The sequence below is a fragment of the Lepidochelys kempii genome, chromosome 1, assembly GCF_965140265.1.
Source record: "Lepidochelys kempii isolate rLepKem1 chromosome 1, rLepKem1.hap2, whole genome shotgun sequence".
Classification (NCBI taxonomy): Eukaryota; Metazoa; Chordata; order Testudines; family Cheloniidae; genus Lepidochelys; species Lepidochelys kempii.
The window spans coordinates 212,094,268-212,118,648 of NC_133256.1; the positions used below are offsets into that span (position 1 = coordinate 212,094,268).

General features: G+C 44.5%; 1 protein-coding gene across 7 annotated transcripts; it reads right to left on the bottom strand.

Moving 5' to 3' along the window:
* Positions 1-213: 213 nt before the first annotated feature.
* On the bottom strand, positions 214-23,048 carry LOC140905746 (C-type lectin domain family 5 member A-like). Of its 7 annotated transcripts, XM_073329189.1 has the most exons (8): positions 22,921-23,048; positions 20,552-20,737; positions 19,191-19,276; positions 15,385-15,453; positions 7,686-7,763; positions 2,451-2,587; positions 983-1,092; positions 214-458 (listed from the first exon to the last, which is right to left on the bottom strand). In XM_073329189.1, exons 3-8 carry the CDS (start codon positions 19,267-19,269, stop codon positions 335-337), a joined length of 597 nt encoding a protein of 198 aa, XP_073185290.1. In that variant the 5' UTR covers positions 19,270-19,276; positions 20,552-20,737; positions 22,921-23,048; the 3' UTR covers positions 214-334. The 7 variants fall into 7 exon arrangements, with proteins under 7 accessions (XP_073185290.1, XP_073185281.1, XP_073185251.1 ...); XM_073329180.1 differs by lacking the exon at positions 20,552-20,737; XM_073329150.1 differs by lacking the exon at positions 20,552-20,737 and having other exon boundaries at positions 19,191-19,288.
* Between the last annotated feature and the right edge of the window lie 1,333 nt (positions 23,049-24,381).

The window sequence follows — 24,381 nt, forward strand, 5'->3', positions numbered from 1 at the left end:
TATATCCTTTCAGCATGTGTGACCTTCCATGGAGGGCAGAGTCTATCAGATTGGTGAAGTGTCCTTATTACAGAAAACGAAGTCCTCCATTACTCTTCCTACAATGTGCTGATGAAAATGCATCCAGAAATGGTGTCCAAAATGCATACCTTGGTCTGGAATTTGTTGTGGATAGAAAATAAAAAGTGCCATAGGCCAGGATCATATCATGGTTTCTTTTATTCTAAAATGAGAATACATGTGCATATTTGTGTCTGAGATTAGGGGGAAATGCTCCAGCTGGATTCCAGTGCCACAGACTACCTGTGCTGGGACTCATCCTACAAAACAAGAGTTATTTCATTGTCTTCTCACAGATCCAGTGGTTTAGTTGGTGACAAGATGCAGGACTCACTTCTCCAGCTCTGATAACTGCACAGTCATTTTCATACTCCAATGTCTTTGGTTTCAGAGTAAATCTGGGCAAAGAGAAATAACCAAAAAAGAAGCTGAACTGTTGAACTAAATCCTTATTTTCATTTCTTTATATGTATACGCATGCATACACAAGCGTCTCCCTTCTTCCTCCTCCTCCTCTACTAAAGAGATATTCCTTCTCCCTCAAGCACAGAATCTGCTAACATTATTCCCCATAACAGCCCCAGGGAAAAAAACTCAGTCCTGTCTGACACTAATGTAGACTTCGATGACAAACGCAGTTCTTCTGAGACAGCTTCAATGAAATTCCAGACTAGAAGGAGCCCTCTGCCCATGTGACAATGGCACTGACTTCTTCAGCAAACACTGTTCACTTGACAAAGTCACAGGAAATCACAGCCTGTTTTCAGAGGAGATTCTAGCACTATCCACAATGAACTAGAAGTTGCATTGGTAGATTCACTTACATTTATTTAGCCAGATTCTCATCTTGAACACATGCATATAAATGATGATGCTCTGGCCCATTATGTTCATTAGCTATGAGAGAAAAGAATAAACATACAGGCCTCTCGTAAGCTCTGTCTTGTCAATCCAATACCATCTCCTCTCCATCTCTGAGTAAGTTAGTCCAATGAAATAATCAGCATCCCTTGTTTTATTACGAAGAAACTCCTGACAAGGAAAGGAAGTGTGTGGTGAATCAGTGACACAAAGGAAATGTGAGAGGAAAATCTAAAGAACATCTCCTTTATCCTGCTCTTACCACTGTGTCTGTAATGGCTGTGGGAGCCAGGAACCAGGTTATCATCTGAATTGAGAGTAACTGGAGAAATGTTACCGCCTTCATTTTGCCAGTTACAATTACTTTGCAAACCAATGATCTACTCCTGTGTATAACTCTGCAATTCACACTTAAGCTCATTCCTCTTGGCAACCAAATGTCCCTTGATGTAGTTGCAACGTGGTTAATATTTGTAATGCAGACAGGATCTAACCTTTTTGTTAGTGACTGTGTGAATCCTGGGATAATTCACGTTGTTAACTAGGATATTGGGATACGATTCTAGTGCAAATTTTTCTGGCTCCTGGCTTGGATACATGAGGTTATGAGGATGGAAGGAGTTTTTCCCCACCTTGGCTTACTCCAAACAAGAAAGAGGGATGACCGCAGCCTATGCACATGAGATGAATACAGGGATTGTTTCCTCTCTGCACCCTGGGGTATGCAAATCACCCCAAGAGGAATGAGGTGGGATGGGGAGGAGGTGAGGCACTAGAGCTAGCCAGAGGTACTGTGGGGAGCAGGGTACGTCATCCCAAGGTTACATACTATAAAGTTAAATAGTTCAGTTTAATTCTCTAAAGCTTAGCTGTACTATAATGAGGTCCTTTGATGTGGTTATACTTGGAGGGCCAGATCCTCAGCTGGTTTAAATTGATGTAGCTCTGAACCCTGAGCGTAGATGAGGCTTTACAGTGAGTGTGAAACACTAGTTTACACACTGTGTGAGGTTACTTTGCCTTAGGTTACTGAATCTCCTTCATTGTTGTCAAAGGATTCACGTGCATGGTTGGATACTTGATTAATCGGAGATCAGAGAGATGTATCTCATTCCTCTGAGGCCTCTGATCAGAACCTCCACTGTGGCTGCATTTTCTCAAACTCTGAGGCCTCTCCTGGTGCTTTGCAGAATGCAGCATGTTGATAACAAAATGGTGGGTAACTGAGGTATTGGGGGGACTGGTGAGCCCAAGAAAGGATCTCTTTCTTTAGAAGAGATGCTCATAATGAAGAAGTTGGAGAATCACTGCTATACAGATGACTGTGTCTGGTATCAACAGCTTACAGAGACCCAGTGATCTGGTCATGGAAAGCTGTCTGCAGTGGGAAGGACTGATTACAAACCTGAGTATTGGAGGCTTAAGTTCAGAACCTCAAAGATTTCAATGGGAGTTAGGCACCTAAGTACATTTGAGGATCTGGGCATTCAGCATAATCTCAATTCCCACAAAGCAGTGTTTGATCTTACCAGCTCTTTTCTGTCACTGATGACAACTAGATCCGAGCTCTGTTCATCACACTCTGTTCGGCTGGAACTCCAGACCCCTTTGGCTTTAGAAAATAAGTAGTAATTCCCTCGGTGCCCCTCCCACTGTAAGGGTTTAGCTGTAGAAGGGGACATGACCACACAGAAAAACATAGAATTTTGAACAGAAATGGAGACAGTCAACTTATAAAATAAATCACAGAGAGATGAGAGGCAAAAATCTTATTTACAGCTGGGAAACTCTCTACCCTTCCAATGCCTACAGGACATCACTGGAAAGGCAGGGAAGACCAGTGGTCAGGTGGATAAATGCCAGTAAAGGATTCACTACAGGTCAGCCATAGTACAGCAGAACTATGGATGAGCCTAACTGGCTCTGAATCAGCTGCTACTCAGTCTCTTCAGTTACACACACATTAACCGCACCAGGAATCTGGTTGACTCATCTCTGAAGTTGGTCCTATGTGTTTTATTTTCAAGATGTCACATTTATATAGGTTAAATATATAGATTAGACTATGTAGGCATTAGATGTATATATTAGATGGGGTTTATTTGAATTTCTACTTGAATTAAGTTTAATACCCATGGGATCTATTGCATTAAAAATGTAACAGTTTATGTGTTACATACAATCCTACAGTAACTTTTTCAGGAGACGGACTAATGTAAACCTTGGGAATACGTTAGGAACTTCAAAAATCTGTTTGGGATAATACATATGAAGTGGGTTTCCTAGGAGGTACTTGGAAGGCCTTTGAAGCTACGACCTGGGAATAAAAACCTACTGTCTACTGATTACCTGCTTCTGGGAGAAAAAGCAAGCAGGTCTGTTTAGGCAGTCTGTCTTTTGCAGGAAATACCACAATAAAGGCATAAAACTGTTCAGCCTAAAAATATCCTGGTCGGAAAGGAAAAGAGAGAGACGTGTCTCCACCCAAGAGAGGTGAGGGCCAGGGGAACCGAAAGCCTGGAAGTGGATGTCCTTGCTGAACCCCTGAGGGGAAATACAAGCGCAGTTGCCCTACACTGTGACACTAGAACTGCACCCCAGCTGCAGACTTTGCATCCAGGTCTCAGGCCTCCCAAAGCTCATGAGTGTTTGTATCTGGAGTTTTGTGTCAGCACACTATAGAGAAAGAGACTAGATGTGATATTGGATACAGATTCATATTTCAAATACCTCCCAATACGAACAGTTTGGGGTGCTTTGGGTGAGAGGGAAGGTTTGGTTCAGGCCCATCTCTCATAGTCAATTAAATAAACATAACTGCATGGGCCAGGGGGTGAGTGGATGTGAGTGTGTGAATTTGACATCAATGGAAATGGAGGAGTATGGGTAAGGACAAAATTTGTCCCTAAGGACCAGACTCACACTTTGTGTGAACAGGTTCAACTCTCTGTGGGCTAGATATTGCTCTCATTTACAACTGTATAAATTTGAAGGAAGTCACTTACTTTCACTGAGTTAACTAGGATTTACACTAGTGTAACGGGGGTGGTGGGGGGGAAATTGTTCCATTGATTTACACATATGTATATCCATGGCAAATTTCTGCTTTGAAGGAAAAGCCTGGTTCAGTAATCTGAGCATTAAAAAGCATCTGGAAATGTGGTGGGCAAATGCTGTTTACTCACACTCATATATCTCTGAAACATCCATGTCAAATGTACTAAACTTCCAGAAATTCACTTTTGGGTTGGGAACAAGCATGACCAATTACCAGTTTATATACTTTAAAAAGAATGATAAGCACCTGAATGTAAGCATTTAAACACAAGTTCCATCTCAGCCCTCACTACAGCATCTATCTAATAGGCATGCAAACAGGGCTGGATTAACCATTTGGCTAATAAGGCTATAGCCTTAGGCCCTCCTATTTTTAGGCCCTACTGGTCAGGCATGGGGCACGGCTGGGGTGGTGGGGGAGGGCAAGCTTGCTCATGTAGCCCTGCTAGAGCACTCCTGCCAGCAGGCAAGGCAAAGCAGTCCCCTGTGGCTTGGAAGGAGCTCAGCTGCGTCTCCCCGCACTGCAGGAACACACTGCCAGGTATCTGGTTAACACTGGTGACTGGACACTCAAAATCCGGTTACCACGGGAACATGTGCCAGTTGCGGATACAGTTTGAGCAGGCATTGTCTCCCCGCCCCAGCTTCCCCCATCCCTGAGTCTCTGGAGCTCTGCTTAGCTGTCAGGGTGGGAAGAAGCTCCCTATGTCCTTCTCCTGGGCTGAGGCTGGCAGGCAGTTCCAGGATGCTGCCTCCTGCGTCCTAGTGCCTTTCACCATTATCTTCTGTGTGTGCTGGGTCCTGTTTCTGGATAACTGGTGAGTGCCGGGGCGGGTGGGCAGGGCAAGGTGGTGGCGGGGGAAAGAGGCAGTACCAGAGAGGTAGGGTGGGAAGCTTGCACGGAACCTGCACACACTCTATCCAACTCCAGCCAGAACTATTGCCCCTCCCATGTATAAGGAATGAATTCCCACATTTGTAGGAAAAACAAAACAAAACATCCCATTCTGGATACCAGTAGTTTAACAATACCTTCCACTGAGGGGCTTCAGATTTATGATGCACTGTGTTCCATACTGTATTGAACTGTACTAAAAATCAAAGAAATCTAATTTTTTTCTTTGATATATTTTTCTGTACTGGGATGCACAGGCAACAAAGTTCTTTCCTCATGCTCAGCCTAGTTCCAAAGGCCAGCGCATCTTTGTACTTTTAAGGGGTTGCAAGAGCACTGGAGGAAGCTCAACACACAATGTTGTAGGTTTCTCCCTCCCCTTTCCCTCACAGATTTTAAATCCACTTCTTAGCAGGCTATGATAGAAAGACTGGCTGAACAGGCTAAAGGCAGGTTCAGTCCATATGCTGGTTCTCTAGCAGTTCAATCCATCATGAAAGTATCTCTCATTTGATTTCTTTTGAGTTTCATCCCAAAAACTTAAAGCTAAATAAACCTGAAGTTAGTCCTCATTTTTCTGCCCCAACTCAAACTAACTTCTCTCCCAAGTGGCAAATGTTGGGTAAGCACGGAATGTGTGTGATTCTAGAACACAGGTCGATTCCTGCTGACAGTTACACCTGTGTAGCCTTGTTGACTTCAGGGAGAACAGATTTTTGTACAAGAATAGATTTTGGTCCCTTCTGCTTTTTCACACCTGGTATAAGCAGAATTTCATTCACTTTCCTCCCCTAAACTCTGAGCACTTTAAGGCAAAAAAAAAATAAGCAAGGTCTGCTTGATTTACACATGCAAACGAAACAGGAAGCTCTCCTTTCATTCTACCCAGCCCTAAACAAACACCAGGCCAGATGTAACAAGGGTGTCACTACAGCAGCCTTGGTTGGACCGTTCTTTTGAAAGATCCTGAATGGTTCTTTTAAGATGCTGATTTTCAATGAAGTCTTTTTGTTCAGGGGGGCAGAGAACACAACAGGGAATAGCTCTGTTTTGTCAATTCCTAGTCATTCAAAAACTGAAAGGCTTTAAGTTTGTTTAATGCTTGTACAGTGATTCTGAAGAGCTAACATAGTACAGAAGCACTAAATATTATGACTGGGCAACCATCTAAAGATCTGTGTCACTTCTAGCTGTTGCCTTTTTCTTGCAGAAAGCTTAAAACAAACCAATGCAAACCATACGGGTCTGGTGCACACAGAACTCATGCTTAAAAAACCTCACGTCAGAGCTGCTGATCACACATTCTAGGATAGATAATACTTAGTCCTGCCATGAGTGCAGGGGACCGGACTAGATGACCTCTTAAGGTCCCTTCCAATCCTATGATTCTATTGTATTATTCTAATTGTGGAAGAGCTTGGTGACAAATTAGCCTGATGTGATGAATCACTGGAGATTAACTACACAAACTGGATATCATCCCACAAATAATATTTGGGTTCAATGTGAAAACAGTAATTCATTTTCCTTAGCTAGTGCAACACTGGGAGGCAGCTTTCAGAGCAAGACAGCCTAAAATACGTCACCCAATGTAATTTTCCCACTGCTACTTCCTCTGCTTCAGTGGATTTTACACCTGAGTGGTTTTCTTTTACATAACAAAAGCTGGCTGCCTCCCAGACTGCAGACAGAGTGAGACAGGGTATGTGGTGTAGAGTCCATAGCTTGCAGGAAACACCTACAGGGCTTGACTTTGTGCTGTGTCATATGGAGAGCTGAGGGTAGAAGCACAAGGTTGGAAGAGTTGAGCAGGATGGGGCAAGTTGCAGTGTTCGTCCTCCTACAGATGAGCACTTCATTACCTAGGAGGAAGGAGGCCTAAGAGAAGGACAGCGTAGCATCCCTCATGCTCCCTCTGACTCAGCAGTAACTGTTTGAAGAATTGAGTGTAGTGAGAGTAGAATAAAGTTATTAATTTTACATAAATAAATAATATGTAAATATGTATGTACATAAATGTTTGATGACTTCATTATTTCTTTGCAATATGTAATTCCTACTTAGGCCCTTCCCTCCCATTAGCCTTGGGCCCCTCATAACCTTAAACTATCCCTGCGTACAAAGGTCCATCTTCATGGACCTTAATTCAATTAATCTTCATTTACATCGGTGTAAGGGGAGAGGTCCTCACCATGTATGTATAGCTGAATACAGACATGTCTGTATATTTCAACACAATACTTAATCTGCCCATCTAGTCACCTATATGCCTAAAATATTGTAATGTGCCCAGCACTGTAGCTCCATATCCATCCTGCAAGTCCCCTAAGGGCAGAGAAAGTATCCCACAGGAACCATCAGAAGTAACTATCCAACGTCAAGAAATTCTAGAGATGGCCTGAATAGCAGGTTTGGATTTAGCATTTAAAGCTGTTTAGGGCTTGGCAGTGCCAAAACCTACTGAACTGTCCTTGGGAGATTTTGATCCCTAGTGAAAGAAATGTCCTGATATTAGCTAAAATGGACAAATTTCTGCCATCTAGAATGGTGGAAATCTTCCAAGAACAGATATTCTCATGGTATTTTAGTCATTTTAAGGCTGCATCCAAATTGGATCTGGAAAATAGGCCCCTTTAGGGTTTGGATTCAATCAAAAACAAAACTATAGGGTCAAATTTGGATCAGGATATTTGAACCTTATTCTCCACCAAACTTTAGAAAAGAGGGGCTAGATATGAGGTTCTGCTTTAGGCCCTCCTCTACTTTTATCAAACTGATATCTTAAATGGGATTATAAATTCCACAGGCGTACCTGTTCTGTCACGAGCTGTAGTTGTGATTGTGCCGGTATCAGGTTGTGTCTTAGGCAGGCCTGGGGTAGTCTGTACAACTGAAAAGAAAATCCAATTCCACTCTGAGCAATTCAATTCAAAGTTGGAATCATTTTTAGGAACAGTATCACTGTACATTAGAGCTGGTTGAGCAGTTAAAAAAAGCTACATGGATAAAACTAGCATGTTAATTTTCCTATATATATTAATTAATTACCATTATATTATATTATATATCCTGTTTAAAAAGTTCCTGCCAATCAGGCAGCAGAAACAATACCATGTGATTCAGACAAACAGCCACAAATTTGTTCATCCAAACACTTTGGCAATATTCACGAATAACAATTCACTGACTAAAATTGGGGATGAATTGATAATGCATAGTACTGATTGAATACCAGGGGAGATTATTTGTCAATATTTCACAAAAGCTAGGAATAAATTTTTCAAAAGTACCTCAGTGATTTAGGAGCCTAAGTCCCATTTTAAAAAGTACCTAAGGGATTGTTTAAATGGAGGCACTCAGAAAGTTAATCTTAGGCCATGTCTACACTACGAAATTAGGTTGAATTTATAGAAGTTGGTTTTGTAGAAAGTGTTTTTATACAGTCGATTGTGTGTGTCCCCACACAAATGCTCTAAGTGCATGTAGTCGGCGGAGTGTGTCCACAGTACCGAGGCAACCATCGACTTCTGGAGCATTGCACTGTGGGTAGCTATCCCACAGTTCCCGCAGTCTCCGCCACCCATTTGAATTCTGGGTAGAAATCCCAGTGTCTGATGGGGCTAAAACATTGTTGCGGGTGGTTCTGGGTACATGTCGTCAGCCCCCCCCCCCCTTCCCTCCCTCCATGAAAGCAACGGCAGAGAATCGTTTCGCGCCTTTTTTCTTGAGTTACCTGTGCAGACGCCATACCACGGCAAGCATGGAGCCCGCTCAGGTAACCATCACCATATGTCTCCTGGGTGCTGGCAGACGCGGTACGGCATTGCTACACAGCAGCAGCTCATTGCCTTTTGGCAGCAGAGAGTGCAGTATGACTGGTAGCCATTGTTGCCGTACTCCAGGGTGCTCTTTTAGCAGACCTCGGTGAGGTCGGTCGGGGCGCCTGGGCAAACATGGGAGTGACTCAGCCAGGTCATTTCCCTTTTAAGTTTCGTCTCATGGCAATTCAGTCCCGCCGGCAGTCCTACTACACTGTCTTCTGCCAAGCACCCAGGAGATGACGATGGCCAGCAGTCATACTTGCACCGTCTGCTGCCAGCAAGATGTATAAAGATAGATTAACTGATCAAAACAAGAAATAGACCAGATTTGTTTTGTATTCATTTTCTCCTCCCTTCCTCCCTCCCTCCATGAAATCAACAGCCTGCTAAACCCCGGGTTTTGAGTTCTATCCTTGAGGGGCCATTCTGTTTCTCCTTGATTCAAAGCTACTCATGTTGTTGATTTTAATTCCCTGTAAGCCAACGCTGTAGGCCATGTTGTCAGTCACCCCTCCCTCCGTCAGAGCAATGGCAGACGATTGTTTTGCGCCCTTTTCCTGGATTGCCCGAGCAGACACCATAGCACAACAAGCATGGAGCCCGTTCAGCTCACCGCAGCAGTTATGACCATTGTAAACATCTCGCGCATTATCGTGCAGTTTATGCAGAACCAGCACCTGAAAAACCAGGCGAGGAGGTGAGGGAAGCGCAGTGATGAGGACATGAACACAGATTTCTCTAAAACCACGGTCCCCAGCAATTTGGAGATCATGGTGTTATTGGGGAAGGCTCATGCCATGGAACACCGATTCTGGGCCCGGGAAACAAGGACAGAGTGGTGGGACCACACAGTGTTGCAGTTTTGGGATGATTCCCAGTGGCTGCGAAACTTTCGCAGGCATAAGGGCACTTTCATGGAACTTTGTGACTTGCTCTCCCCTGCCCTGAAGCACAAGAATACCAAGATGAGAGCAACCCTCACCGTTAAGGAGTGGCAATAGCCCTGTAGAAGCTTGCAACGCCAGACAGCTACCGGTCAGTTGGGAATCAATTTGGAGTGGGCAAATCTACTGTGGAGGCTGCTGTGATGCAAGTAGCCAACGCAGTCATTGAGCTACTGCTATCAAAGGTAGTGACTCTGGGAAATGTGCAGGTCATAGTGGATGGCTTTGCTGCAATGGGATTCCCTAACTGTGGTGGGGCTATAGACGGAACGCATATCCCTATCTTGGCACCGGACCACCAGGGCAGCCAGTACGTAAACCACAAGGGGTACTTTTCAGTGGTGCTGCAAGCACTGGTGGATCACAAGGGACGTTTCACCAACATCAATGTGGGATGGCCGGGAAAGGTTCATGACGCTCGCATCTTCAGGAACTCTGGTCTGTTTAAACAACTGGAGGAAGGGATTTACTTCCCAGACCAGAAAATAACCTTTGGGGATGTTGAAATGCCTATAGTTATCTTTGGGGACCCAGCCTACCCCTTAATGCCCTGGCTCATGAAGCCATGCACGGGCACCCTGAACAGTAGTCAGGAGCTGTTCAACTATAGGCTGACCAAGTGCAGAATGGTGGTAGAGTGTGCATTTGGATGTTTAAAAGCATGCTAGCACAGTTTACTGACTTGCTCAGGCCCCAGCAAAACCAATATTCCCATTATTATTACTGCTTGCTGTGTGCTCCACAATCTCTGTGAGAGTAAGAGGGAGACGTTTATGGCGGGGTGGGAGGTTGAGGCAAATCGCCTGGCCTCTGAATACGTGCAGCCAGACACCAGGGCGGTTAGAAGAGCACAGCAGGAAGCGGTGCACATCAGAGAAGCTTTGAAAACCAGTTTCATGACTGTCCAGGATACTGTGTGACACTTCTGTTTGTTTCTCCTTGATGAAAATCCACCCCCTTGGTTGACTCTAAATTTTCTGTAAGCCACCCGTCCTCCCCTCTTTGATCACAGCTTGCTCGCAAAGGAAATAAAGTCACTATCATTTAAAAAACATGTATTCTTTATTAATTGATTAAAAAAATAGGGAGATAACCCACAAGGTAGCCCGGGTGGGGTGTGAGAGGAGGGAAGGAAAAGGTCACTTTAAAACTTCCTGAATGCCAGCCTTCTGTTGCTTGGGCTGTCCACTGGGGTGGAGTGGTTGGGTGCCCGAAGCCTCCCCTCCCGGCCCCGCGTTCTTGGGCGTCCGGGTGAGGAGGCTATGGAACTTGGGGAGGAGGGAGGGCGGTTAAGCAGCGGCTGCAGCGGCAGTCTGTGAGCCTGCTGCCATTCATGAACCTCCACCCGACGCCAGAGCATGTCTGTTTGATCCCGCAGTAGCCCCAGCGTTGCCTCATGCCTCCTCTGATCTTCCTGCTGTCACTTCTCCTCATGTTCATTGGCCACTGTCCTGTACTGCGCTATTGTGTCCCTCCACACATTCTGCTGAGCTCTGTCAGTGCCGGACGACTGCATGAGCTCAGAGAACATTTCATCACACATGTGCTTTTTTTCACCGCCTTATCTGAGATAGCTTTTGGGACAGAGGAGGGAGGCTTGAAACATTTGCAGCTGCGGGAAGAAAAAAAGGGAGTGAAGTATTTAAAAAGATCCATTTTACAGAACAATGGCTATACTCTCACGGTGAACAACACTATTCATATTACATGGCACATGTGATTTTGGTACAAGGTAGCATTTTGCATCTTATATTGAGTGCCTGCGGCTTTGGTGTTAGAGATCACACATGCAGTGCTGGGCAACAGAATTTGGCTTGCAGGCGGCCATGGTAAGCCATAGTCTTTCGGCTTCTGCAACCTTCATAACAACAGCCCCCTTCTTTCCCATACCAAGTAAAGCCCGTTGAGTTGGCCATTTAGTGCTGCGGTTTTCATGTTAACGTGCAGCAGCAGAAACCAAACTAACCTCGCCCCCACCATCCAATTCTCTGGGATGATCGCTTTACCCTTCCCCCTACCTCCTGGCTTCTAGCAGGGAAGATCCCTGCTAGCCAAACATGAACATCTCAGCGCCAATGACACCCCCCCTCAACCCCCCCCCACTGCATGGCTAACTGCGGGGAGGATTTCTTTTCAGCCACAGGCAAACAGCCCAGTAGGAACGGCCACCTCTGAATGTCCCCTTAATTAAATTCCCCTATTTCAACCAGGTTACTATGAACGATATCACTCTCCTGAGGATAACACAGAGAGATAAAGAACGGATGTTGCTTGAATGCCAGCAAACACCGGGACCATATGCTGCCAGGCTTTGTCATGCAATGATACCAGATTACTTGCTACTTGCATGGCATGGTAAAGTGTCCTACCATGGAGGATGGAATAAGGCTGCTCTCCCCAGAAACCTTCTGCAAAGGCTTTTAGAGTACCTCCAGGAGAGCTTCATGGAGATGTCCCTGGAAGATTTCGGCTCCATCCCCAGGCACGTTAACAGACTTTTCCAGTAGCTGTACTGGCCACGAATGCATCCCAAGTCCTCAGGGATTTTTAATCATTAAAAAACACTTGCTTTTATAACATGTATTATATTTAAAAAGGTACACTCACCAGAGGTCCCTTCTCCGGCTTCGTTGGGTTGGGAGGGTATTTCAGTCAGGGTGATAAAAAGATCCTAGCTGCTGGGGAGAACGGTGTGTTGTGTGCTCTCCTCAAGCTCGTCCTCCTCCTCCTCATCTTCCCCGTCCGCAAAATCCTCAGGCATGGCGGAGAGCACCCCATCATCGGAGTCCACGGACAGGGGTGGGGTAGTGGTGGCAGCCCCCTCTTAGAATTGTATGCAGCTCAGCGTAGAAGCAGCATGTCTGGGGCTCTGTCCTGGAGTGTATGTTTGATTCTTTGGTTTTCTGGTATGCTTGTCTGAGCTCCTTAAGTTTCACACAGCACTGTGTTGCGTCCCTGCTGTAGCTTCTGTCCCTCATGGCCTCGGAGATTTTTTGAAATGTTTTGGCATTTCGTCTTTTGCAACGTAGTTCTGATAGCATGGATTCCTCTCCCCATACAGCGATCAGATCCAGTACCTCCCGTTTGGTCCATGCTGGAGCTCTTTTTTGATTCAGGGACTGCATGGTCACCTGTGCTGATGAGCTCGCCTGGCCAAACAGGAAGTGAGATTGAAAAGTTCCCGGGGCTTTTACTGTACACTTGGCCAGTGCATCCGAGTTCAGAGTGCTGTCCACAGTGGTCACAATGGTGCACTGTGGGATAGCTCCCGGAGGCCAATACCTTTGAATTGCATCCACACTAATTCGAAACGGCCATGTCGATTTCAGCGTTAATCCCCTCGTTGGGGAGGAGTACAGAAATCTGTTTTAAGAGCCCTTTGTTGAAAAAATGGCTTCGTTGTGTGGACGTGTGCAGGGTTAATTCGATTTAATGCTGCTAAACTCAACATAAACTCATAGTGTAGACCAGGCCTTAGGGTAAACTACAAATATCTGTACCTGGAACAAATGTTTGGGGAGGTCAGCACTAGCCTTTACAACTGTATTAACTACCTTGCGTAATTGGCAATCACTTAACAGAAGTTAAAATCTCGGGTAGACAAACCTTTAGTTTAGAAGGCATCCCAGCTCCTGTGGAAAGACACTGGCTTGGCCATTAGGACTTATCTACATGGGAGATTTATACTGGTTTAAGATGAAGTGTGAATTTAAATCAATATATTTAAATCCCTGGGTGGACAGTTTTATTCAGAATTAAGGTGGCCTTACTTCAACTTATTTTATTCACTTTCAAAGTTCTGCAGCCTGGGTTTAAGCTCCTATCTTCATGGCCTTGCCTACACTTGCGGCAGTGTGTACAGTACATGCAGCTGTGAAAGACTCTGGATGGAGGGAGGCAGCGGGGAAAGGCTCATTCCCCACTGCCTCCCCCATCAGAGCCTTTCCCCACTTCCTCCCACCAGAGGCTTTCACTGTCGCATGCAGCTACATGCCAAACTGTGGAAATAGCCTGTCTTTCACTGTGGCATGTAGCTACACATACCCTACACACCACCACAAGTGCAGACAAGGTCTATAAGAGGGGCAGGGCATAGCATCTCATCAGCATCTCACATTGGCTATTTTAGGCAACTCCTCACCTAGTGTGCTGGCTTTTGTGAATCACATTCCAAGGAACCTATCTCTCCTCATTCATTGTATAGGGAGCCTAGATGCCTAACTCAAGCTGTGTGGATTGCAGTGTTGTTCCTGTGATTTTCTAGATGCTTAAAAGATAGGTGTTGTGATGGATCTCACCATCTACATCCTTTTGTGAATCTAGGTCTTGGGCGCTTCTGAACATTTTACCTTAGGGCTGTAGTTCAACTCATCCCTCTTGGAGCCCCTTCACACTCACAACCTCATGAAGTTTTCGAAGTGGTGTATCATTTATTTCAATGAAAGTATCAGACATGTATATCTGTGAGGAAATGCTCATATGAGGAAGGATGATTTTGTGATTAAAACACATTGGTCTAAATTCAGTACCTGGCCACCGAGTGTGAACAGTGGGTGCTCAGCACTTTTGAAAACCAGGCAGATATCTAAATATGGATTTAGGAGCCTCACTTTAGGCTCCTAGTATTGAAAACCGTCGCCAAAAATCTGGGCTTGATCTTTCTGAGCCTCCCCATCTGTATAATTAGATTAATGATATTTGCCAACCTGAAAAGGTGTGTTGTGTGGATAAATTCATTAATGTTTGTGAGGTTCTCAGATACTACAAAAATGAGAGCCTCATCTAGACCGATATTTGATCACAAACGCACATTCAGAATACATGTGGTTAGGAGACCATTTTAAGTCCAAATACTGAATCTTAGCATCAGTTACTGTGCAAATAATCCATAGATAGTCATTTGTCTGAACAACTTGAGTATATTAGATACAAAAAGTGAAGCTAACCCTTTTAAGGTACTTCTGTGGCCCCTATTACCATAATATTTGAGCATCTCATAATTGATCTGTGAGGTATGGAAGTACAATAATATGCATTTTATACGTGAGAAACTGAGACTAAGTGACTTCCCCAAGGTTGCACAGGAGGCTGTGGCAGAGCAAGGACATGAATTTGGATCTCCCAAGTCCGAGGCTAGCATCTTAACCATTGGGACATCCTTCTTCTCTAATACACTCTCAAATTTAAGGATTTAACCACAGTTGGGAAATTCAGAGTTAAAGCGGTCCATGAAATTCTGCCCCCTTGCTATTATATTGGTCCAATAATACAATGATATGCCAAGGAATTGCATTTTTTTCTACAATATCAGGTACATATGTGGCAGTGGGATTATCACTAGAGTTGTAGTTGTCAATTAATCTCTTTGTGCCTCAGTTCCCCAGCAGTTAAATGGGGCTTATGATACTTATCCTGTGGTTTCTATTTAGACAGTACATTCTTCAGGGCAGGCAGGAACTTTTACCATGTAATTGTACAGGGCCAGTTCTAGGGGCAGTTGAGCAGGGCACCAGTTTCCAGGGGCAATGAGCAACTGGGCTTTTTTTTTTAGAAGGCCATTTTTGCTCCACTCTGATTTTTTTTTCACTTGGCTGTTGTGAGCACGGGTGCTCCTTGCCTAGTACAATAGGCCCACAAACTCAGGTAGGCCCTCTAGTTTCAGTAATAACAATATGAGCATTCAACAGAAACAAAGAGAACACCCCCTTTGCTCAACAGAATTTCATAGAGAACCCCAGCATCTTACCTGTTATGCTCTCCTCAGTTGTGGAATTGAGGGTCCCTTGAGAGCCCGGCATGGGGAAGATCTGTGGAACTGAACACAAGCCCAGATGTTGTTCTCCTGGAGATGAGCCTTAATGCTGCCTATACAACATTTGGTTAATAGCAGTTGTTTGGAAAGGGTGTTCATAGCCCATGACACAACCGCATGCCCAGGGAGCTATCATCAGCCTGGAATAGGGGTGAGGGAGATTACAGCATAAAGCTAATGGGAGCACTAATATCTCTGGTATTCCTGCCAGTAACAACACTAACCAACACTGGTATAGGGACAGGCTACAGTACAGACACAAACAAAGGATAAATGGTTATACAGAACCCTAAATACAGACAGAGTGCAATGAATCATGACTATGGATCTGAAATTAGCTTGCCATAAATGTCCATAGAACAAAGCTTGATTGTCGCACATGTTTTTGTATAGCATGTAACACAATGAGGTCCTGGCCCTTGACTTGCGCTCCTAGGCACTCCGGTAACACAAATAATGATAACATATGTTTGTAAAAAGTAAGCAAGAAGGGGTGCAAACATGGGCAAAGAAAAATTCTCTACAGAAATCAGCCATGTTTGTGAATAATTTGTTGGTCAAATCTAATTCCCAGAATAAGTGACTTTCCATATTCCAGACATATCTTGTCCATAGCAAAAAAACCCTAGGAATACTCCTGGCTGTGTGGGAATCATTTCACTTCCCTATCCCCAGAAGAGGACTGGGTCTGCACTGATGTTTCAAGCCCTATATGCCCACAGGATGGGTCACTCCCTTTGCTTCACCAAGACAAATGTTGTAACATGCTTTACAAACTGCTGTCATGCCCTATTTCTCCCCCTGCCACAGAAACAAACAGAGATACAAGGTGGGTGAGGTAATATCTTTTATTGGACCAACTTCTTTTGGTGAGAGAGATCTTTTATGAAGATCTCTGTGTGGCTTGAAAACTTGGCTCTCTCACCAACAGAAGTTGGTCCAATAACAGATATTACCTCACCCACCTTGTCTCTCCAATATCCTGGGAAAAACACAGCTACACCGAATACAGAAACAAATGCCATTACTCCTAAGGGCATTCTGCACCAAAATATTTAAAATTCTGCACACAATATTTTAAAATTCTGACAATTTTATTTATCAAATAAATGTGGAGGCCCCAGCATGGCATTGGGGAGCACAGGTCATGGACTGCACAGAGGTGGGAGATCACTGTGTAGCTCCCCCCTGGGACACAGACTCAGCGGTGAGGCTGCACCCAACCTTGACACAGTGCAAGGACCGGGCCTGTCCCAGAAACACCGCAGGGCCCTGCCCCTCCATGCCAGGTTCACCAAGGCAAGGCAGGATCCAAGTGTGAAGGGGCTTAATGTGGGGGATCCGGTTGTGGGTTGAGAGGGTTATGTGTGTGGGGCAATCTGGGTGCTGGCGGCTCAGTGGGGGATCTGGTTGTGGTGGGGATCTGGATGCACAGGGGCTTGTTGGGGGCTTCTGGGTGAAACAGTAATGGGATTCTGGAGGGGGGTGAAGGTGGTTGGGGCTCAGTTGAACGGGTGTGGGGGAATAGAGTTCAGCAAGGGGTCTGGGTGTGGGGGGCTTCAGATGCTGGGGGACTGGGGCTCAGTGGGGTGGGGACCCATGTGTAGCTGGTTGGGGCTCAGTGGGGTGTGGATCTGTGTGCATGTGGCTCATCGGGGTGGTCCAGGTGCAGGGGGAGTGGGGTTCATGGTGGGGATTCTGAGTGCGGGGGATGAGGCTCCGTGGGAGGGTCTGGGTATGAGCAGCTCCCTGTACTGGAATCCCTCCCCCTGCAGCAGAGGAGCAATGGGTGCAGGAAGCGGTGGGAGGGGAATTTTGTAGAGCTTCCTGCACCCATTGTTCCTCTGCTGCAGGGAGAGAAATCTGGGAGTGGGTATGAACCAGCCCCAGATGCCGTGCAGAGGCAGAGGAAGTCCCATCCTCCCCAGCCCAGCCAGGACTAGCAGCTGAGCCCAGCACAGGGTAGGAACTACCAGCCGGGTCTTCCCCAGTCCTGCCTCCTGCCCCACAGTGATTTACCTCTCTGCTGGCTGTGCTGGGCACCCAAAACATACTGCTGGGGAGGTTGCATGACTGCTCTTGTGGCTTCCCTTTGCTTCCCTATCTGAAAGTCATTTTTCTGAGGGAAAGCAAAGAAATCGGGGGGGGGGGGGGTCATAAATTATGTGAATTTGTGGTGGCACAGAATTCCCCCAGGAGTAAAATGCTCAGTTTTTCTCTATACCTCTGTGACCCAGGCAGAAACTGTCAGCTATCAGAGAAAGAGGAAACTCCAGCTGTGAGATCACTCAGTGCAACTAGGAGTAAAAAAATTCCCTTAGCTAAAACAATTACTCCTTGGAAAACAAATTCTTCCCTTCCCCACTATGAATCCTTTCTATCCAGGGCACATATCTGGTGGGTTGTGATCCATTTCTCACTTCACAGAGACCAGGAATTCTGCAGGGAAAGCATCAGGAATCACTCAAAAGTGACTCTGTTTGGCCATTCTTGGAGAAGTGTTGGTGGCCATTGGAAAACATTTCACTCAGGTTTCCTAAGTGAATGTGAGCAAGAGGGTCTTATACTAAGGGGACAGGGAAACACAAATATAACAATCCTAAATTAAGACTAGTAATAGAGAAAGGAGAAGAGATGTATTATGACATGGGAGATGGAGGCTGAAGTTACACATGAAATTGTATTACCAAGTGCAGCTTCACCAGTTAATTAATCTAAAAGTTTGCTATTACCCTTCTGGGTTTAGATCCCAGGGGACAGCAGCCTGACACAAGTACTTTACTATGATACTCTTTACAATTTAATATGTAAACTATCTAAAAAGATCACACACCATTGTGCAGTCACCGGTTCAGTTCTTTTTCACTCCCAAGGTACATTAAAGTGCACATTATGAATGGCTTACTCATACAAAGTAGCAGAGGGGTAGCCATGTTAGTCTGTATCCACAAAAACAATGAGGAGTCCGGTGGCTCCTTAAAGACTAACAGATTTATTTGGGCATAAACTTTCGTGGGTAAAAAAACCCACTTCTTCAGGTGCATGGAGTGAAAATTACAGATGCAGGCATAAATATACTGACACATGAAGAGAAGGGAGTTACCTTACAAGTGGAGAACCAGTGTGAACAAGGCCAATTCAGTCAGGGTGGATGTGGTCCACTCCCAATAATTGATGAGGAGGTGTCAATACCCAGAGGGGGAAAATTGCTTTTATAGAGCCAGCCATGCCCAGTCCCTATTCAGACCCAAATTTATGGTGTTAAATTTGCAAATGAATTGTAGATCTGCAATTTCTCTTTGAAGTCTGTTTTTGAAGAAAGTTTTTTTGTTGAAGGATGGCTACTTTTAAATCTGTTATTGAATGTCCAGGGAGATTGAGGTGTTCTCCTATTGGCTTTTGTATGTTACCATTCCTGATGTCTGATTTGTGTCCGTTTATTCTTTTACTCATACAAAGTCATGCAGCAAAGAGGAGTTTTTGGGTTACCTCAGGATGCTGCTCAGCTCTTCAGCGAGCCACAGAGAAGTGTTCCTAGGACACATCACCGCTGCCTAGATCCAATCCCAGCACCATTCTTGGGGGTATTTTGTGCCTAGTTTGGTTTGTGTGAGATGCTAAGATTCACTGTAATATCCCACACTAGACAACACACACTTGAAAGTATCAGCCGCTATAAGAAAAGTGCTATAAAATCAATAAATAATAACTCAAAATTACAAATGCACAGCGATACTCACAATAGATGAGAAACAGAGCTGTCCCTACTAGTTTAATGGGCAGGATGACTAATCCAGGAATGACCAGTTGCAAGTTCATCTTGCCCCTGTGGAATGATCTGAAAGGTTTAGAACATCCTTGCTTAATGTACACTGGCACTTCTCAACACATGACAGAATGGGTCAAATTTCAAACTAAACCATGAGAATTTAGACAGTCAAAATGGTGTTTATCAATTACATTGCATTACTTGTGAAGAAAGTTTTTACTAAATTTTAGTAACATAACTGAATAGGTATCTAATAATAGTTCTTGAATTTCAACAGATATGAAAAGCTCCCCACTGTTCAGTTCCTGGTTGGTAAATGATGGTATATCAGACTAGATGGGCCTGTAGCACCATAGCCTCACTTGTATAAATCAGCATAGCTCCACTGAAATCCATGGAGCTGCACCAATCTATGCCAGCTGAGGATCTTGTCAATAGTGTGTCTCCCAATAAGGCAGGTAGCTAGATAGCTAGACAGTATATGTTCTGAGGACCCTGGAGCTAAATGCATGGCTGTATTGCCAGAGGGGCTTCGGCTTCCTCAGCCGTGGGGTGCTGTTCCAAGAAGAAGGACTGCTTAGCATAGATGGGGTCCACCTATCAAGGAAGGGGAAGAGTATCTTTTGATACAGACTGGCTAGGCAGGCTTTAAACTAGGTTTAATGGGGGAAGGAGATAAAAGGCCATAGGTAAGTCCAGAACATGGAGATCTGGGTGAAGGGTCAGAATATGGGGGGAACATGGGCAATCACAGTGGGGACAAAGGAGAGACCAGAGGGAATACAGAGGGGAAATTTAATGAACATCTTAGATGTCTGCATTCTAGTGCAAGAAGAATGGGGAATACACAGGAAGAACTAGAAATACTAGTGACAAAACACAATTACAACATAATTGGCATCATGGGTTCATTCACATGACTGGAATACTGCCTAGTGTAATAAGGATTGAGATTTAGATTATGCACTTATTTTTATTTTCTTTGGAGACCATCTCTGCCCTTTTATGCCTACCACGAATAATCACTTAAAATCTATCTGTAGTTAATAAACCTGTTTTATGATTTACCTTGAAGTGCTTGGGAAACCTCAGCTCAGGAACAAAGACTGTTGCATATCCTCTCCACATTGAGGGAGGGGTGGACTGGGTAATAAACGTACACTAGTCAGGCTTCTGACCAGTGCAAGACAGTACAGCTCAGGGTTGCATGGTTAGGAGCTGAGGGAACTGGCTGGAGCCCCTCTATTGTTAGTTAATGAGTGTCTGGGAAAAGCATTCATGTAACTCAGTTGGATGTATCCCTGCCTGTGGATGTCTGTGTAAGCGCAGTACCTATCAGAGGTTTGCAGCTTGTCACAGCAGTACAGTGTGAGAGGGAGCCCAGGTTGGTGAGCTCAGCAGTACTCCAGTTCCAGGTTGTATCTTGGGAACTCATCACAGATACCAAGCTGGGTGGGGTAGCAAGCACTTTGGAGAACAGGATTAGAATTCAAAATCTTAACAAACTGGAGAAATGGTCTGAAATAAATAGGATGAAATTCAATAAGGACAAATGCAAAGTACTGTACTTAGGAAGGAATAATCAATTGCACAAATACAAAATGGGAAATGACTGCCTAAGAAGGAGTACTGCAGAAAAGGATCTGGGGGTTATAGTGGATCACAAATGAAATAGGAGTCAAAAATGTAACACTGTTGCAAAAAAAGCAAACATCATTCTGGGATGTATTAGCAGGAGTATTGTAAGCAAGATGTGAGAAGTAATTCTTACACTCTGCTCATCACTGGTAAGGCCTCAACTGGAGTACTGTATCCAGTTCAGAGCATGACACTTCAGGAAAGATGTGGACAAATTGGAGAGAGTCCAGAGGAGAACAAAATACATAATTAAAGGTCTAGAAAACATGACCTATGAGGAAAAATTCTAAAAGTTGGGTTTGTTTACTCTGGAAAAGAGAAGACTGAGGGGGGGACATGATAACAGGCTTCAAGTATGTAAAAGGCTGTTAGAAAAAAGAGCATGATATCTACTGAGGAGAGGACAAGAAGTAATGGGCTTAAATTGTAGCAATGGAGATTTAGGTTAGACATTAGGAAAAACTTCTTAATTGTAAGGGTAGCTAAGCACTCGAACAAATTACTTAGGGAACTTGTGGAATCCCCATCAATGAAGCTTTATCAGAACAGATTAGACAAACACCTCAGTGATAGTCTAGATAATACTTAGGCCTGTCTCCGGGCAGGTGATTGGACTAGATGACCTATCAAGGTCCCTGCCTGTCCTGTACCTCTATGATGTCAGCTCCTATGTTCAGGAATGTGCTGGGTATGCCAACATTATATTTTTAAAAATCAGTTATTTAACACCTATGCAAATAATTAAATCCTTCTTTAGACACCAGTCCTTGTCTTGAACTCAATCGCCCATTTGACAATGCATTGTAATTTTACTAGTCAAAGCCCACCTCCAGGCCAGCCAATGAATACAAAAGATCGCAGGAGAAAGATACACAAAGAAATTCTGTTTTGGTTGGGGAATTGGGCTCCTTTTCTTACTAATCCTATTCAGTATTATAGTAGCAGCCAAGCACATCTATCATTCAGAGGATAAAGCAAAGTGCCCATGTACAGTACCTTGCAGTACCAATAGATTAAGATTGTGGTTAAAGCCCAGAACTGAGAGACTTGAGATATGCTACTGACTTCTTAGCAACTTTGGTCAAATCATTTACCCCCTCTATGACTCAGTTTTTCCACCTATCAAATGGAAATAATATTTTATAGGGATGTTGGGAGGCTTAAGCCAAAGAGATTTGGAAAGTGCTTTGAAACCTTCAGATGATAGGTACTATAACAGAGCAAAGTATTATGAAGAATAGATAGATAGATAGATCAATCTTAATCAACTTCTGACCACTGCGGGCCAAAATCTGATCTTGGCTACATCAGTGGAAATCTGGAATAGTTCCATTGACTTCAGTGGAATTATTCTGCTTTACACCAAAATTACTGAAAGCAGAATTTGGCCCTGCATCTCCATCTGGATGCCTTGTAAAAGAGAAGATGATAATCCATCCTTGTCCATTTTTGTGTTTGTTTTTATCCTCTTTTGTATCCTAAGGGAACAGAACTCCTATCTGCCACATCTCCCTGAAACTGCTTTGACATGAAAACGATTTGAGTCTCTGAGGTTCAGACCCACCCTAATTTGATCAGTTTCCTTATCTGAATTTCCATTCTCTTTCTGTTGAACTGTAATGATGTTTTAGGGGCAGGTGAGAGGTGCCTTATAAAGTCCCACATTTTCAAGAGTGCCCCAAACTCTGGATACTTTTGTTTTTGTGTGTGCAACTTGAGACACCCATGGGCAGATTTTCAGCAGTTCTCAGCACACTGAAAGTCGATGGGTGGTGAGCACGATCTTCAAGATGGGCATCCAGAAGTGGAGGCTCTTTGATCACATCATTACTCCTTTTCATTTGCTACACAAAGTCACCAAAATTTTAGTTGATAGAAAATCTAACAAAGTAACAATGTAATAAAGACCAGCAAGATAAATAAGAAACAAAAATACTTATCAGGAGGAGCTCTATGCAGACAGATCTCTGACTTCAGTCCACTTCAGTGCTGATAAGGCTTTCTATAAGGAAACTGACAAAAGGCTCCTTGGGACTTATCAGTCCCTTGTGGTTTTCAGTTACCTTAGGGGTCGTACTTTTATTCTTTGCTCTGACAGTGTATTTCTTGTTCTTCTGTCTCTCTCTTTCCAGACCTGAGGTTTAGTGTCTTCTTCTTCCTCTTTTTCTTAGTGGTATATGCCAGGATAAGTGCTTTGTGCAGTTACAACTAATTAAACAATGTTTTTTAACTCAAGGCTTCCTGAAATGAAAGTATGCTGGGAATCAGAGACAATGGGATGACTCAGAAGTTCTCATGGTTCATTGTTTGAGGGTAATGTCTGAGAAGACTGCTACAACAGCAAGGGATTGGGCTGTGGAATGGTGACTTTGTTCCCCTATAATTTTTTTTCCCTTGGTTTATTCCAATGTCTACTAGTTTATCAGCCATGAAGGCTGTTTCCCACTAAATGGATTTTAAAGGGGACCTGCAAAGGGAAAATGGTTGGTGTCCTTTAGTTCTTCTTTAATATTTATGAAGAAAGTCTGAAAAGTCTCATTTTACAAGAAGTGTGGTGCATATGTGTTTGTATAGTGGGGCAGCTGCTCCACTCCAGTCAGCAGGGGTTAAAAGCCCTGGAGAGGGCTGCAGCTGGGAAAAGCAGTGAGTAGCTGACCACAGGTGTGGCTAGCTCAATCAGGGCCCAGCTGGCCCTTATAAGAGGGCTGTGGGCCAGGAACTGAAAGATTCTCACTCTAGCCCTGGAATAGGAAGGGCTAGCTGCCTGTGAGCAAGGCACCTGAAGTGGAGCAGTGCTGGGCAAGGGGAACTGAGGAGCACCAACCTAGTAAACCTTGATGAAGGCCTATGAAAAAGTACTGGGGCAGCCTGGGGATAGGCAAAGGCAGCAGGTCCTACCCCCTTGCCAATGATGACTGGCCTTTACAGATTGCAGTTTTCCCCAGTGAGAGGGGCTAGTGAGGACTGGCAGTAGCCACTGAAGCAAGGTGGGTTTAGAGGGTTGTGGTTCCCCTGGGATGGGAGACCCAGAGTGTGGGGGTCCTGCTGGGGCAGAACCCTGAGGTAAATGGTACCATGGTCTGGGAGGGACATGGGGCCCTAAGGCAGGTGAGACATGGGCCAGCAGAAGGCACTCTCAGGCTGAAGAGCTAATTCCCAAGATGGCCAGCAGGTGGTGCTGCACTGGTGAGTCTTCACTTCACTACAGTGTGGGTACACACCCATGCATATGCAAATAGGGCACGTATACTTATTTTTAAATTAGAAATTCAGATCTTGTCTACCCAATCTCTGTTAAATATTCAACACCACTATGTAAGAGCTGAAGACGCTCCACGTCCCCTTCTCTGTGTGAGGAGCAGTGGCACGGGAGCCAGCAAACAGACCTGGAAAAAGGGATGTTTGAGTGGACATCTGCTGGGGAAGAAGGGAGCAAGTCCCTGTTCCTTGGGGGCAGTGAGTGAGTTCTTGTGAGTGTGGGTATTTTTTTTTTTTGCTTGGTTGTGTGTTGGGTTTTAAGTTTA